Source organism: Mus caroli, unplaced genomic scaffold, assembly GCF_978045245.1.
Source record: "Mus caroli unplaced genomic scaffold, Mus_caroli_1 scaffold_2, whole genome shotgun sequence".
NCBI classification, from domain to species: domain Eukaryota; kingdom Metazoa; phylum Chordata; class Mammalia; order Rodentia; family Muridae; genus Mus; species Mus caroli.
In genome coordinates this window covers 10,814,087-10,832,002 of record NW_028227257.1, presented here as the reverse complement: position 1 = coordinate 10,832,002, position 17,916 = coordinate 10,814,087, and the positions used below count along the sequence as shown (strand labels likewise).

The 17,916-nt window shown below is 48.8% G+C and overlaps 1 protein-coding gene across 4 annotated transcripts in view; it reads right to left on the bottom strand.

Moving 5' to 3' along the window:
- Positions 1-17,916, bottom strand: part of Atp9a (ATPase phospholipid transporting 9A) — a 109,323-nt gene that overhangs the window by 68,470 nt on the left and 22,937 nt on the right. For 3 of the 4 annotated variants that reach the window (XM_021182849.2, XM_021182833.2, XM_021182840.2), the window contains exons 2-4: positions 10,321-10,465; positions 5,070-5,183; positions 4,185-4,293 (exon numbers count right to left, since the gene is read on the bottom strand). In XM_021182849.2, the coding sequence (XP_021038508.1) occupies positions 4,185-4,293; positions 5,070-5,183; positions 10,321-10,465 (368 nt within the window). Of the gene's footprint in view, positions 1-4,184; positions 4,294-5,069; positions 5,184-10,320; positions 10,466-12,172; positions 12,332-17,916 lie in introns of those variants that run through there. The other variant, XM_029474042.2, reaches the window with a different exon arrangement.

Here is a 17,916-nt window from a genome sequence, read left to right as displayed (position 1 = left end):
CCTGCTCCCTGCAACAGAACAGTACCTAAGACATCAGGGAAGACACCAGGAAAACAGCATATGCTTCAGTCTCAGTACCTGTGGGGCAGAGGCAGGGGGATGTCTGTGAGCTGTAGGTCATCCTGGTACACACACAGCGAGTTCCAGGCTAACTAAAACCATGTGAGAGCTGACTCAAAAAATAAAATAGATAAGAATAAGAAAGCAAGGAATACACACACTCAAAGGGATCACAAGGGTGAGAGACGACTGAGAGAGCAATGGAGATCAGTAAGAACAAAACGCATCACACAGAGGTGCGGGCATGTAATAAACCCTGTCACGTTGAATAAATACATCCTAATAAAACGGTAATTAATACTTGTATAAAACTGACCAGGAAACGACATCCAATGCAGGTCGGCAGCATGGCCTGGAATCTACTGACCAAAGTAGTGAGCAGATGCTGCACGTGGTGACGCACGCCTTTAATCCCAGGCCTTTTGGGGCAGAGGCAGGTGGATCTCTGAGTTCGAGGCCAGCCTGGTTTATAGAGAGAGTCTCATTCAGGTCAGCCAGGGTTACACAGAGAAACCCTGTCTCCAAAAACAAAAAACAAAGTTCATCATGAGGACTCCACAATGGACCGGATGGACACAGCTTTCATGAGGTTGCCACCTACAACGGGTGGGACTTCGTGGTGATACAACTGTCTGGGGTCAGGGGTCACCCAGGCTCCTGTAAGTAACCATCACTTGTACTCGGGGAGCAAGCCCAAATAAACTCACTGGGATTTCCCGTGATAAGGGGCCACTGAGGTGACCCAGCAGATGAAGGCACCAGCTGTAGCTAAGACTGAAAACTATTGTAAATCCAATCCCTAGAAGGCACTGTGGAAGAAGACAGGCTGCCTGCCAAGCCCACCATGATAAAGATCTCAAAGTCTCTCAGAATCTCTGACACTGTCCTCTGGGCCTGACTGTGCACACGCCCACACCTATGAATAAAGCCTTAATAGAAAGGAGAAGATCTGAGGAGGGACTTGGGTACTTTTGCCCCCTCAGTGTCAGTGCTGCCTTGGAGGGAACATTCATTCAGCTCTGGGGAGGACTGGCTTCCTGGTTTTCCCCTCCAGCGTCTATCCGCTGGCTAACCCTGCCTGGCTCTCTTTCCAGGCTCACAGTTTCTTGGGGTTTTGACAAGACAAACTACAGAGCCAGGGCCTGGGCTAACATTCAAACATGCATATTTTCCCTCTACTGGTGCACTGGTGTGGCAATGGCAGCTGGGGACAACAAAAGAAGACATGTTGTCATGCTAGAACCATCTGCCAAGTCTTCTTAGCATCTTTTCAACAACTGGGCGGAATCAAAGCAGGAGCCTGAGACGGGGAGCTCGGGGGAGGGCTGAAGAATTATTCACCGGAAATGGAAGCACTGAAACACAGAAGGCAGAGCCTGGCTGGCTGGACGGACTCCCGGGGCCTCGCTCTGGAGTGAGCCACGGGCTATCTCGGATGCTTTTGTATCAGCAAGAGGGGACTAATATACATAACTCCAGAAAGCCCTGTGGAGGGCTCTTCTGACCAGCCACACGGAAAGCCTCAAGCTCCAGTCTCTGTAAAGACCTTTGTCCAAAATACAGTAGCCATGCCATTTGAAGGCGTTTCCAATCTAACTCAAACCTCTCCTTATTCCAGGGACCCAAGCTTTTCAGACCACCTACCTTGAAAACAACTTCAAACAAAACAGGACATTTCCTAAGCCTGTCACCCCCACGTGTTTCCCAGGAGGAAATTCCCCTGGGGTCTCTGACTTGGGGACAGGCTACCTGCCAAGCCCACCATCCTAAGCATCTCAAAGTCTCTCAGGCATACAGATGATCTCTTTCACAACTCCTAGTTTCCTGAAAACAAGACCCTTTGATGTAGGTAGGGTCTTTCCTAAAATAATGCTCCTTAGCCAGGCAGTTGTTCATGGCTGGACTTTACTCCCAGCACCCAGGAGGCAGAGGCAAGCAGATCTCCCAGTTTTGAGACTAGCCTGGTCCACAGAGTGAGTTCCAGGACAGCCAGGGCTACATAGAGAAAACCCTGTCAAAAAACTAAAAATTGTGCCGGGTGTGGTGGCGCACGCCTTTAACCCCAGCATTCGGGAGGCAGTTCGAGGCCAGCCTGGTCTACAAAGTGAGTTCCAGGACCGCCAGGGCTACATAGAGATACCCTGTCTCGAAAAACAAAAAAACAATAACAACAACAACAAAAAACCTAAAAATTGATTAGTTCATCAATTAATTAATTAGTGTTCCTTGCTGCTGAGTGAGATCAGTAATCATCTCAGAGCACTTAACTGTCCCTGCCGTCAGCCAGGTCCAGCCAGGTCCGCCGACCTCTCCAACATCCTCTCATTCCAAAGCATGCTTGAACCGGCTGTGGTCGGAACCACTGGCTGGGATCAAGTCTGGGCTTCTCTAAAGGTGGATATGGGTGGGGTTTTGAAGTCCTGCCATTTAAGGATGGGTGAAACAGCTCAGTGGAAACCTTGGGTACCTTGAGTACCCACTAAGTGGATACAACTTCCATCCTGGAACCAACACAGCAGGAAAAGAGCCCTGGCTCCTGTAACCCGTCTTCAGAACACCCTCCCCCACCCCCCCCCACACACAAATATATATGAAACACACTATTTACATATAATAAAGTTGAGACTGGCGAGGTGGCTCAGAGCTTAAGGTACTGGCTGCTCCTGCAGGGGTTCTGGTTCAGTCCTTGGCTCCCACACAGCAGCCCAAAGGCTTGGAGGTTAATAAGTGTCAGGTGCGGCACATGTGCAGGCAATATACATACCCAAACACAGGATATAAAAAGTTTTAATTTAAACAAAATTTTAAATATACAGTGACATTAAGGTTCCTGCATTTGAAATGTGTCCAGCAAGGTGTCAGTCACAGGGGCTATTTAGCCACTTCTCCTTGGACAGAGACTTACAACTGGCCACACTCCCAGATCACGGGTGTACAATGCCTGTAAAGATGTTGCTACAGAGGCAGCTGCTGCCTCTGTAAAACCCTTAGGCTGCAATGCTCAACTGTAAGCAGTTTCCATCGAAATGCTACCTTTGAAAGTGGTTGTATATTAATTTCTCTGTGTGTTTGTGTGAGCGCAGGCCAGAGAACCAGCATTGAGTGTTGATCCACAGAAGCTGTCCTTGTTTGTTTGTTTGTTATTAATTTATTTATTCTTGTGTGCGTGTGTATGTGAGTGTTTGCCTGCATGTATATGTGTGTACCATGTACCGTGTACAGTAGCATGTACAGTGCCCATGGAAGACAAAGCCAGGAGGGGGTTAGATTTCCCAGAACCGAAGGGACAGGTGGTTCCGAGATACCACCCAGGTGCTGGGAACGGAATCTCTGTAAAGGCAGTGTTTTCCAGTGCTGAGCCATGTCTGAACTCCTACAATGTATTTTGAGATGATTGCTCACTGGCCTATGTCTCATCTATTCCGAAAAGTCAGGAGGCCAATAAGCCCCATGGACACACCTGATACTGGGGTCACAAGCACACATATATAATATAACATAATATACTATAATATAATAATATAATATAATATAAAATCACTCCTGGAGTTTTACATAGGCTCTAGGGCTCCAACTCAGGTCCCCCTGCTTGCACAGCAAGCACTTTATCGACTTTCCTATTCCCCCTAAAAGATGCTTCCAAAAGCTGTTCTGGGGCCAGCAAGATGGCTCAGCAGGAAAAAGGTACCTGCCACCAAGCCTAACAACCTGAGATTGATCCCAGGGACCAACATTGTAGAAGGACAGAAATGGCTCTGCAAGCTGCCCTCTGACCCCCATATGCATGACATGAGACACTCATGGTCTCCCCCATACTCCAATACACACATATACAATAAATACATATAAAAATAAAATAAAATGAAGGTGTTCAGGGACTACACGACCAGGAGGCGCCTTCCCTCCCTCTCAGCCAACAGAGGGAATGGAAGTGTGAGCCAGCAAGCCAGATGTAGCCCAGGGTAACTGACAGGAGCCCGGGGTAACTGACAGGCGCACAGTAGAGGCGGCCTGAGCCTGCCCTCCTCTTGTCTGTGCAACTGTCCCAAGGCTGGACCCACAACACTGCTCCCCCAACCATCTGCAGCAAGTGACAAAGTTACAATCACGCCCCAGAAGCTCACCTCGTGACGTGAGCCGGCTGTAGACCTGGGAGTTCATCTCCTTGTCACGCACATAGCATCGGATCTCCTCCACTGCCTCACGGATGATGGTGACAGCCAGCACGAAGCCCTGCAGAGAGAAGGGGCAGGGGTGAGTCCTGCTGAGACCAACTGTGTTCTCCTCATACTTGAGACAAAGTAAGATAACTGTGGTGGTTTGTAAATGCTCGGCCCAGGGAGTGGCACTATTAGAAGGTATGGCCTTGTTGGAGTAGGTGTGGTCTTGCTAGAGTGGGTGTGGCCCTGATGGAGTGGGTGTGTCACTGTGGGTGTGGGCTTTAAGACCCTCATATCCTAGCTGCCTGGAAGTCAGTCGTCTGATGAAGACTTCAGAAGCAGCCTTCAGATGAAGACGTAGAACTCTCAGCTCCTCCAGCCCCATGCCTGCCTGGATAATGCCGTGTTCCCACCTTGATGATAGTAGACTGAACCTCTGAACCTGTAAGCCAGCCCCAATTAAATGTTGTCCTTTATAAGAGTTGCCTTGGTCATGGTGTCTGTTTACAGCAGTAAAACCCTAACTAAGACACATCTTCATCTGTGAGAACCGAGAGTCGGTCTTCACCATGTAACTCAAATCTACAACCACACCACAGAAGGCAGGTGGGAAGGCCCTGCTGAAATGGCGGGCGATACAGCTGACAGCTGAATGTACGCCCGGCAGACCTGACTGCCACAGTGTGATCCTGATGATACCTGGACTGCAGCCTGAAGATTAAGAGCAGAACGCCCAGTGTGTTGGCTTATGAGCAACATGTCCCTTAAAAGGCCACCGCTCAGGCCCAGAAGCCCAGGGAATGGGAAAAAAGAACCTTCTGTCCACAAACCTGAGACCAACCTACTCACCAGAGGAACCCAGTAGGTGTACAGGGCACCAAGCCTCATCTCGGGGACGAACTGGGAGCAGGCGAGAAGCAGGAAGTAGAAGTTGAAGAAGTATCTGAACTGGCTGAACAACACCTGGAACGGAGAACCAACGGGGACATGAGCATCTCCCGAGGCTGGTGGGGCTAGGTGGGATCAGGGGGGGGAGCGGGGAGCACTCCTGCAGAGAGTGCAGCTGACGGTGGCGCTCCTCACAGACTCTAAACGGTTCTGTGTGGTCTGGGAAGTCGACGTGGGCAACAGAAGTAACAGCTGCACGGGCTGGGAGTGTGTCCCAGTAGGCTGTGTCCATGGCTGCCATTCCAGTCCCCATCCCGTGTGTTCCCCTCGTCCCCAGTATAAACTCAGTATAAATTCAGGTGACAATAATGTCAGCACTTAGGTGGCAGAGGCAGGAGGATTATTAGTTGATTGTCATCCTTAGCTACACAGAAGTTCAAGATCACCCTGGAGTACATGAGACCCTGTCTCAAAAAGCAAACTGACAACGTAAGGACGGCTGACATGGGAGAATCACATGGGGGACACTACCTTGTCAGTCAGGTACGGCAGGAACACTTGTCCCATGGGACAGCTTACAGGAATCAGTTCTCTCCTTCCACCTCGTGGGTCTCTGGGACGGAACTAAGGTTATCAGGCTTGGCAGTCAATGTCTTGATGGCTGAGCTGTCTCCCTGGTCCGCATCTTAACCCTCTTAGAGTTTTGTTTCTGGACACAGGGTCTTTCTATGTAGCCCTGGATAGCCTGGAACTCACTATGTAGACCAGGCCGGCCTTGAACTCACAGAGCTCTGCCTGCTCCATGTTTAATTTCTTAAACTGTGTATTTTAGAAATACAACTGGTAACTCCCAACTCTGTTTGGGAATGGATTCTAATGAGAGACCATTACGTTGTAATTTGAAGCCAAAGATTATGTCCACCATGGGATTTTAAAATTACATTTATTTATCTATCTAGAGGGGGCAGCGCACACTGTGGTGCGTGTGTTGAGGTCAGGAGGCAACACGGAGGAGCCAGCTCCCCTCTATGTGAGTCAAACTTGAGTTGTCAGAACTCAGGCAGCAAGTGCCTCCACCCACTGTGCCATCCTGCCTGGCTGGTTTTTATGTTTGTTTGTGTTCCTTGAAATAAGAAAGAGTCCTGGCTGCACTCTGACTCACAGAGATCCCCTGCCTCGGCTTCCGAGTGCTGTAATTAAAGTTGGGCTCTACTACACCTGACCCACCATAGAAATTTTTCTAACTTTTCTTTTTTAGATTTATTTGTTTTTATTTTGTGTTTTGCCTGCATGCATATCTGAGTGCTACATGTGTGTTTAGTGCCCAAGAAGGCCAGAAAGAGATGGTAGATCCCCTGGAACTGGGGTTATACATGGTTGTAAGCTGCTGAGTGGGCACTGGGAATTGAACCCAGGTCCTCTGCATGAGTGACAAGTGCTCTAAGGGCTGAGCCACCTCTCCAGGCACCGCCCCTCTCCCCATAACTGCATTTGAACAGCATAATGGAAGGCAGGGGAGAGAGGAGCTGTCAGCATTCTATCATAGGTTGGGGAGGAGCTCGATGAGCCAGCCCCGCCCTGAAGAGCTCTCAGGAAACTAACAGTTGCTGGGAGTGGGAGAGCTTTCTTCAGTGGCGTGGCCACTGGTCAGGCGCCCATGCTCCTTCCTGTAAATAACCCTAACAAAGTTAGCATGTCACTAAAAGGAAAAGAGGCCCGGGAGGAGAGGGGGATTCTATCTGGGAACAGGAAGAACCGGTGAGAACAAGGGGCGGGGGAGGTGAACATGACCAAGATACATTATACAAATGCATGAGGCCCATCATTATGTGTAATATATGCTAATTTAAAAATAACGCATGGCCAGGTGTGGTGATGCACAGAGTAGGCCTTTAACGCCAGCACTTGGAACCTCTGTGAGTTTGAGGCCAGCCTGGTCTACATAGAGAGTTTCAGGTCAATCAGAGCTACGTAGCAAGTCTCTGACTCAAAAAAGAAGAAGAAAGAGGAGGAGGAGGAAGAGAAAGAGAGAGAGAGAGAAAGAGTGAGAGAGAGCGGAAGAAAGAAAGAAAGAAAGAAAGAAAGAAAGAAAGAAAGAAAGAAAGAAAGAAAGAAAGAAAGAAAGAGGGGCTGGTGAGATGGCTCAACAGGTAAGAGCACCCGACTGCTCTTCCAAAGGTCCTTAGTTCAAATCCCAGCAACCACATGGTGGCTCACAACCATCCTTAACAAGATCTGACTCCCTCTTCTGGTGTGTCTGAAGACAGCTACAGTGTACTTACATGTAATAAATAAATAAATCTTTAAAAAAAAAAAGAAAGAAAGAAAGAAAGAAAGAAAGAAAGGGAGAGAGAGAGAGAGAGAGAAAGAAAGAAAGAAAGAAAGAAAGAAAGAAAGAAAGAAAGAAAGAAAGAAAGAAAGAAAGAAAGAAAGAAGAGAAAAAGGAAAAGGAAAGCCCGGTCACACTGGCCTCGAGTTTCCAGAGCTATGGTGCACACCTCCTAAGCTCACACGCAGCACCAGTAACCGCCCCTTCTCCTCCTTCCTGACCTGAGTTGGCTTCTGCCTGCCCCAAAGCAACCACAAATGCTTGACGTGAAAACTTTAGGGTTCTTTGGAAAAGTCAGTTGTGTTGGATGGTATTGTGCTGGGGTAAACACATCATGAAAAACTGTTTTCCTAAAGTAGAAACAGATAAAAAAGTAAGGTAAGGCAGACTCATGAAGGAAGGTTTAGCTGAAGCAGACGCAGGTGAGAGGATGTTCTGCTAAAGCAAGCGTGCGAAAGGACACGCGTGTACTGGTCCGCCTTACACTGTGTAGCTGAGCTGCGTTTGCTGGGCCTCCATAGAAAGAAATCCAACAAAACAAAAAAAACAACTTCTGGCGGTGTGCTGTGGTTTCTTGCCAGACTGACACCAGGATGTCCACCGAGGACACCAGGATGTCCACTGAGTCAGATACAGGTGCTGAGTGAGCCAAGACCCGAGGACATGTGATGTTTAGAGGGTGTAAACAGGACTTGACGGACAATGATGGAGGCTGAGCTTGGCTTGCGAACAGAGCTAGCTGTGCAATGCTTGTGGCTCTGGCCGACGCTGAGGCCTGGCTGTCTCTGCTGGGTAATGCCACCACTGCTTATTCGTGTTTGCTGTCCCAACTCTACTGAACTAGACTACTGGTATATCCGTGAAGTGTTTTTTTTTTTTTGGTAGATCGACCTGCATCTACTGACCTGTGAACTAAACTAGACCTGTAAACTAAGCTACTGATTTCCAGACACCACCAGTGGGGGTTGCTCCAAAGAACCTTTCCAAACAGGTCCACTTCCCATGTATCCTTCCTTTCCCACTACCTCTGCTGGGGGGTGGGTACAAGGAAGGTTAAAGCGTTTAAAACCCATCGTTAAAAAGAGGTTTAAGGGCTGGCGAGATGGCTCAGTGGTTAAGAGCGCCGACTGCTCTTCCAAAGGTCCAGAGTTCAAATCCCAGTAACCACATGGTGGCTCACAGCACAGCCATCCTTAACGAAATCTGATGCCCTCTTCTGGAGTATCTGAGGATAGCTACAGTGTACTCACAAATAAATAAATAAATAAAAGAAACTCACAGTATTAAAAAAAAAAAAAAAGAGGTTTAAAAAAGTCAAAGTCACTGCCATATCCAGGGGTCCATCCCATAATCAGCCTCCAAATGCTGACACCATTGCATACACTAGCAAGATTTTGCTGAAAGGACCCTGATATAGCTGTCTTTGTGAGACTATGCCGGGGCCTAGCAAACACAGAAATGGATGCTCACAGTCAGCTATTGGATGGATCACAGGGCCCCCAATGGAGGAGCTATAGAAAGTACCCAAGGAGCTAAAGGGATCTGCAACCCTATAGGTGAAACAACATTATGAACTAATCAGTACCCCGGAGCTCTTGACTCTAGCTGCATATGTATCGAAAGATGACCTAGTTGGTCATCACTGGAAAGAGAGGCCCATTGAACATGCAAACTTTATATGCCCCAGTACAGGGGAACGCCAGGGCCAAAAAATGGGAGTAGGTGGGTAGGGGAGTAGGGGGAGGGTATGGGGGACTTTGGGGATAGCATTGGAAATGTAAATGAGGAAAATACTTAATAAAAAATAAAAAATAATAATAAAAAAAAAGTTAAAAGTCAGGCTAGAGAGATGGCTCAGCGATTAAGCGCACTGATTGCTCTTCCTGAGTTCAATTCCCAGCAACCACATGGTGGCTCACAACCATCTATAATGGGATCCGATGCCCTCTTCTGGTGTGTCTAAAGACAGCTACAGTATATTCATATACATACATACATAAATAAAATCTTTAAGAAAAAAAGTCAAAGTCACAAAGTCACAGATGTTTATCAATGGCAGTGAGTGTGTCCACAGCTTCAGGTTCATGCCAGATCAAGGGCTTAGGGCTCTAAAATCCCTTGTGGGCATGTATTTACATATTGCAGTGTGTGTGCACACATGTGCAGGGAGTCCAGCGGTCAACACTGGTGTCTTCTGCTGCAATCATTCTCTGCCTTTTTTTTTTTTTTTTTTTTTTTTTGAGGAGGGTTTCTCACCAACCTCATAGCTCTCTGACCAGAGAGACAAGCTGCCCAGTGAGCGAGTCCCAGGAATTCCATCTCCTCCCTGAATGCTGGCATTACAGCTGTGTGTCACCATGCCCTGGTTTACATGAGTGCTACAGATCCAAACTCAGGTCCGTATGTCTGTACCAAGTACAGTCCCAAATGAGCCATCTCCCCAGCCCTCCTGAAACACTTATCAAATATATATATATATATATATATATATATATATATATATATAACTTCTCTAGATGGTAGGATTAATCTTTCCCCTCTGCATCTTTAGTCCCCAGCCCTGCTGAGCCTCGTCCCCGACGTTTCAGCGACAGGAGAAACACCATGAGCATCACTGATGATCTGTTCTGGCATCCTGACTTTACACTGTCTCCAAAATGCCCAATTAACATGAAGTTGTTCTGTCACACAGGTGGACTGGCACAGTCCTGAAGACAGGGACATCCCCTGCTGGTGCAGTCCCTCCCAGTCAAGGAAGATGAAGGGTCACTGGTAGACAGAGCAGAGAGGACCCTCAGGAACTCTAACTGGGACTAGAGTCTGCTGAGACTGGAACCATGGCATAAAGTCACGGTGGATAAAGAAAAACATGGCTGCACATACCCCAGGAAGAAACGTGAAGAAATTGTACTTCTGGTTGTTGATGACATTTCGAGGGTACCGCTGGTCCCTCTTCTCGGGGTGTCCCAACCAGACAGTACGGGGCCTGGGCTCCCCTCCACCGCAACATCTCAGCCACTCACAGCACCTGTGAGAAAGACAAACCCACAAGATCAAGACCACGCCCATGTTATCAAAGACCACACCCCTGTTATCAAGGCCACACCCACATCTAAGTCACACCCACATCATCAAGACCATGACTGAACATCTAAGTCATGCCCACACCATCAAGGCCATGCCCACAGTGCCCATGCCAGAGATTCAGAGCAAGGCCAAACCTACACCCTCAAGGCCACACCCACACTATCAAGGCCACACCCACACCATCAAGGCCACGCCCACAACTGTCCACTCTCCTCCTCACAATGCTTTTCTCTAATGGGTCCTGGCCAGGGCAGGGCCACAACCATCTGGTCTGGGGTAACAACCAATCTTCACGGACGCAAGATGCAGTGGTTCCAGGGGCTGTGCCCCTGTGATGGCTACCTGAGAAGATTCACTGTGAAAACAGGCCCCTGGGTGTGTCCAGGAGGAAGGCTCTAGATGGTTCGGAAGAACCACCCTACCTGTGGGCAGCCCCAGGAGCGTGTGGACAGCGTTGTGGGCTCCCAGACTGAACACGGAGGAGAACTCCACCTGTGGGCCAGTGTTTCCTGGTCTCTGCTACCTGACTGTGGACACAGTGTGACTAGCTGCCTCCCTCTCCTCTGCGATGGCTTCCCCACCAAGAGGGACAGTGAGTTGAATGTAAACCCTTCCTCTCTAGGCTGCTTCTGTTAGATATTTAATCAAGAGGTAACATGCGCCGGGCGTGGTGGCGCACGCCTTTAATCCCAGCACTTGGGAGGCAGAGGCAGGCGGATTTCTGAGTTCAAGGCCAGCCTGGTCTACAAAGTGAGTTCCTGGACAGCCAGGGCTACACAGAGAAACCCTGTCTTGAAAAACAAAAACAAACAAACAAACAAAGCAAAACAAAGTAACTAATGCAATGCTGAAACCCAAAATTATTTCAAAAAAAGCATTCATTGAAAAAAAAAAAAAAGGTGGGGGGGGAGGACTTGCAGAGAAGAAACTAGGAAAGGGGTAACTGAAGAAAATATCTAAGAAAAAAAGAAAATAAAAAGAAACATTTGAGCTAAGAAACCTTATATACCTCAGAGAGAATTGTGGGTTTTGTATATTCTACAGACAAGAGCAGCGGGTGCAGAATGAAGCCCACGAGGCACGATATGAGCGACAGCCAGATCCCACCTTGACCTGTGTGGATCCCCTCCCTGCTCAACCACGACTACTCCGTAAAGGATAGTGGGGGATCTTCTCTCCACCCCGACCATTTTCTTTTTAGTAAATGTTAAAGGCGCAAAGCAGAGAAGGCCACGTCTCTGTGCCTAGAGAACCTGGAGATGGGCCAAGAGCCAGCCACAGGAGCAGGACCTTCGTGCCACTCCCAGTCCAGCCCTCCTGAAAGCATTGGTCACTGGCACCAACCCTGATCCTTGGGTCTCACACAAGCCAAGGAAACACAGCAGGCTCTACCACCAACACAGTAAAGCCCCGGTGAGAACCTGTTTCAGGAGAGCTTGCATTCGGGGACTTGTCGATCACAGCCCCCTAAGGCTACAGTGAAACCTTCACACACACATGTGCACATACACACACACAAACACACACACAAGCCTGATGCTCACCCCATGCTCCTGCACAGGCCAGGAGGAGGAAATTCCCAGATTGCCACCCCCTGCGCTATCACCAAGCAAAGTAAAACCAGCCAGATATAGCTGCTGTGACTCACATAGTGACTGGTCTGCTGCGGGCCCTCCTTCACCCCTTCCTCCTGCAGGTCGGGTCTGGGTGGGATGCTGGGGAGCAAGAGCTAAGCCCACGGGGTCCATGTGTAGCAGGACCCCGAAGTGGAGCCAGCCGGCGAGCTGCCTGCTCAGACGCTCAAAATTTCCATGATGAAACACAATGCTCTTTCTTAAAAATAGCATCCTCATTCCAGTAAACCCAGCTGGGTGGGGCATGCTGGGATACGGACAGGTGCTCCAGCCAGTAACTGCTGCCAGCCGGCCACTAAGCTGTTCTAAGGCCAGAAGCCGTACAAGAAGCTCCCAAGGACTCCACATTCACCACACCACACGCCTGTTCGCAGGCAGTCACCACACTGGCATGAGGGGACACTAGCTGAAACCTTGTCACCTGACCTGGAGGTTAGGAAGCTAAGACAAGAAGAGAGGGGAAGACGGAGGGAGGTGCAGAGGGAGGAAGGAGATTGGACTCACAGGCGGCAGACCACTCCACGTGCAGAACACCCAGGCACTTCTCAGGCTCTGACAATCCTTCACACTGTGTCTACGGGCTGACGAGACGGCTAAGCAGCAAAAGCACTGGCCACACAAGCCTGATGACTGAGTTCAATTCCCAGAAGCCTCAGCGAACTTCCCGAGAGTCCTCCTGACCGCCACGCTCATGCCACACTCCCACAAACGTGTAACAAAAGAAAAACAGCCGAGTCCCAGAAAACACTGTACACCACATAGCTAATGGGACATGAAAACAAGTAAGAGAATCTCCGCTTACTGTTCCTGCAAGTTTTTGTTTTGTTTTGATGAAAAGTTCAGAGTATCAAGTAAGCAGGTTGTTCTTTCTTTTTTTTTTTTTTTAAAGATTTATTTATTTATTATGTGTAAGTACACTGTAGCTGTCCTCAGACACTCCAGAAGAGGGCGCCAGATCTCGTTACAGATGGTTGTGAGCCACCATGTGGTTGTTGGGATTTGAACTCCAGACCTCCGGAAGAGCAGTCGGGTGCTCTTAACCACTGAGCCATCTCACCAGCCCAGGTTGTTATTTCTTAGTAACCTATAGATGTGTGTGTCTGTCTGTATATGCGTCTGTGTGCATGTCTTTGTGTATATGTCTATGTGTGTGTGTCTGTGTGCATATGTCTATGTGTGTGTGTCTGTGTGCATATGTCTATGTGTGTGTGTCTGTGTGCATGTCTATGTGTGTGTGTGTCTCTGTCTGTGTGTCTTTGTGTATATGTCTGTGTTTGTGTGTCTGTCTGTGTGTCTGTGTATGTGTCTGTGTGTCTGTGTATGTGTGTGTCTGTGTATGTGTGTGTGTCTCTGTGTGTTTGTGTGTACACAAAGAACCAAGATGTTCACCCCACCCTTCACAGAGTAAGTCAAGCACCAGGAGTAAAGCCAACCACTCCTCAGCAGGAGACTGGCTGAAAGCTTCCAGAGATCATACATAAAATGGACTTCCCATTGGCCTTGAGAGCTTCAAGCACGCATCAACGTACTCTATAAAACAAAAGACTGGGGCTGGTGAAATGACTCAGTGGGTAAGAGCACCCGACTGCTCTTCCAAAGGTCCGGAGTTCAAATCCCAGCAACCACATGGTGGCTCACAACCATCCGTAACGAGATCTGACTCCCTCTTCTGGTGTGTCTGAAGACAGCTACAGTGTACTCACATATAATAAATAAATAAATCTAAAAAAAAAAAAAAAGAAAAAGAAAGTAGTAAAAAACAAAAGACTGGAGCTGGGCAGAGAGGCAGTGCCTGCCTCATAAGCACGAGGCCCTGAGTTCAAGCCCAGGACTCATGCAAAGGGCCAGAGCCAGGCATCCTCCCTCTCTGCTTCCCGAGGATGCGATGTGATGTGATGAGCTACCTCATATTCATCAGGCCTCAGGACGTCACACCTTCCTCACCATGACAGACAGACCCTGGAACCAAAAGCAGAAAAAAAAAACACCTCCTTCCCTCCTGAGAAAAAACAGCCAAGCATGATGGAATGAATGCATCATCCTAGGATTGGGGCAACTGAGGCAGGCTCGCCAAGTTCCAGGTTCCTGAGAGACTTAGACGATTCAACGTTTGTGTTTTTAACACTGCTTAGGTAACTGGCTAGGAGACTGTTTTTGGTTTTCCAGTCAATTTCATTATGGCAAGGATGCACACACTGAGGAAGCCCATTGGATACAAAGCACCAACACAGAGGAGCACCGCATTCCTGTAACACACACACACACACACACACACACGAGACCCAGGAGAGCAAAGCGCGTTCACGACCAGTCTGGGCTTGGGCAAGACACTGTCTTTATCAAAACAAAACAAAAGCAGTCATACTCCAAGTCCTGAGAGAATCAAACATTAGGATGAGGTCCTTCCTTGGCTTTTCCGTCACAGCTCACTACTCAACTTGTCCCTAGGAGGATGCAACGTCTACCCCTCCTCCCAGAGTCCCAGCCACAAAGCAAAGCATGACTCCATTAACCAGAGTTAATGAGGGTGGTCCCAGAGCAGTCCCGTGGAACAGTCTGTGCCCAGCATGGCTGATATATCCCCCACGGGAACCAATCTTCCCCAGCCTGGAGATGCTCCAGTCCCTCCCCAAGAGGCCCTGTGCAACTGGAACAACATTCTATACAAATGGCAACACACCCCTCCTGGTCCTTCCTATGAGGTGGTCTAACTGCCAGACAGTGATGGCAGACGAGGCTGATCTGATGGAGGAACCTTGCTCTACCTCATTCAGGGCATGGTAAAAAGAGCCCTGCATTAACTGAGTGTAGGACAATGGAGGCCCAGTCCAATCCCAGTTAACCACCTTGCTTGTCCTGTCGCTAGAAACAAAGTTGCGTATTTATTCTCAAGGCAAATCAGTTTGCCTTTCAGCTGGACGGTCTTTACTAAGGGCGTGCTGATCATCAAAGTTCCCTGTCAGGGTTCGAGCACAGGCTGTCCTGAGTACCCACAAGCCCCGTCCTCTGCTGGACTATGAGTACTTGCAGTGAACGTGACCAAGTTCTGTGGCCTAGTTGGGGGAAACAGTGAACCCTCCCGCAAGCTGAGTGCTTCCAGAAGGTTCTACTCTCCTTACAGGCTGCCAATGACGGACCAACAAACCTTTGCACCAAAGCCCAACTTGGGGAACATGGGAATTCACTGGGCTTAACTACTGACATAGACGAGGGTTACTTCCAGGAGTCAGGGTGACCCTGACTTCCCCGTAGCTGCCTGGATTGAGCACCTCTCAAGATACCCATCTGTAGTCGAACACTGTAACACCTCTCTAGGTTTATGAGGCTACATATGGTGGAGACAAATGACAATCAAACTGGCCAAGGAGGTACAACCCATGAAACAATCAGAGAAGACTGGTCCACATGGAATATCATGGGGGCGGGGGGGTGGATGAGGTCAGAGGAGGAGGAGAGGATAGGAGGGGATGAAGACGGAGGATGGAGGAGGAGAGGGGAGAACAGGAGGCAATGAGGAGAGAGGAGGACATAGGGAGGAGGGGGAGGAGGAGGGATGGAAGGAGATGAGGAGTTGGAGGGAGGGAAGGAGAGGGAGCAGGAAGAGGAGATAAAAAAGATGGGGGAGAGGAACAGTGGGTGGAAATGGCAGGGTCTCATCATCAAGGCAGGAGCTGGGTCTTAAACCGCTTGCAGTAGAGCTCCGGGAAGCTACAGCAGCAGATTGGATGGGTCTTATTTATATTTTAAATTTCATTTTACATGTATGTGCATGTGTACCACGTCCATGTAGTGCCCAAGGAGGCCAGAAGAAGTCACTGGCTCTCCTGGAACTGGAGTGACAGACAAACATGAGCTGCCACGTGGGTGCTCAGAACTGAGCCCAGCAGTCTCCCAATTTACATTGTAAAAAATCACCCTGGGGCCATGGGGATGGGTGAAGAAGCTTGCCACCAAGCCTGACAACTTGACTTCAATCTCCCGGATGTCCACTGTTGTGGATTTGGTTTATTGCTTCTGTATGTTAATTGGGGTTCCCCAAAAAAATCACACAAGAATCCCAAAAGGAAGACACTACCGGTCCCTACCCCTAATTGGAAAAAAAAAAAAAAAATTGCCGGCGACCAATGGCTAAGCAGAGAGACGGAGCCCAACTTTAGATTTCCCTGGGGAAGGATTTAGTACCACTATTCTGGGGAAACAAGGATCAGGCTTGAGACCGTACAATCATGTAAGAGCCTGGGAAGAGCAGCCCCACGGGGCCCTCCATTGGGTCTAAGGTAATGTCTTAGTCAGAGTTTCTATTCCTGCACAAAATGTCAAGATCAAGAAGCAAGTTAGGGGGGGCTGGTGAGATGGCTCAGTGGGTAAGAGCACCCGACTGCTCTTTCGAAGGTCCAAAGTTCAAATCCCAGCAACCACATGGTGGCTCACAACCATCTGTAATGAGATCTGATGCCCTCTTCTGGTATGTCTGAAGACAGCTACAGTGTACTTACATATAATAAACAAATAAATAAATCTTTTAAAAAAAATTCATTTAAAAAAAAAAAAAAGAAGCAAGTTGGGGAGGAAAGGGTTTATTCAGCTTACACTTCCCACACTGCTGTTCATCGCCAAGGAAGTCAGGACTGGAACTCAAGCAGGTCAGGAAGCAGGAGCTGATGCAGAGGCCATGGAGGGATGTTCATTACTGGCTTGCTTCCCCTGGCTTGCTCAGCCTGCTCTCTTATAGAACCAAGACTACCAGCCCAGGGATGGTCCCACCCACAAGGGGCCTTTCCCCACTTGATCACTAATTGAGACAGTGCCTTACAGCTGGATCTCATGGAGGCATTTCCTCACCTGAAACTCCTTTCTCTGTGATAACTCCAGTTGTGTCAACTTGACACACAAAACCAGCCAGGACAGGTAGCAAAAATGGAATATAAATTTTAGTAAGTAATAACACAGGAGTATCAGAGGGGAGGCGTTACCAACGTGGAAATTTGGGAGTGGCCCAGCTATTGAGCTAGGCATATTAAATATAAGGCTCTGTGTGTGTGTGTGTGTGTGTGTGTGTGTCTGTCTGTCTGTCTTTCATTCGAGACTCTACAACACTGGGGTGGTAGCAAGGAACTCACCCAGCAGCTGCCAGGAGATTAGAGAGGATTAATCAACTACTACTATAGACTATCATAGAAGAAAACAGACTTCTAGGATGTCCTCTGGCCTCCACACATGCACTGTGTATGCACAAGCCCTACACACAAAATAAATAAATGTAAACCCACACGTCCTAATTTTAAACAGTCATCCTGTTGCTAGGCAGAAAAGATGCTGCAGTGGACAAGAATGGGAGGGAGGAAAGGAAAGGGAGGGAGGGAGGGAGGGAGTGTGAATCAAACCTTTGGGAAGCAGGTGACACTGTCCAACCACACAAAGACATCAGCCCAGGTGAGGGTGGTCCCAGGGGGGCCAGGAGGGAAGTACACAGGCCCTCACTCTGCTGTGGAGTAGACACACGCACTCCCCACAAAGCCCAACACGGTCATGTTTTCACTTACTGCTCACGACTGCACAAGCCAGGTGTTAGCACATCTGCTGGTCAGGGCAGACAGAGCCCATGAGAACTCAGGGACCCGCCCACTGGCCAGCATCCCCTGCCTCCTCTGTGTCTCCCATCTCTGAGCAGCAGAAGCAGGCACAGAGCCTATGTCTGGCTGACCTGGACCCAAGCCAGGCACTTCCAGGACCTGGGGCTCCATTTCTCTGTGAATTT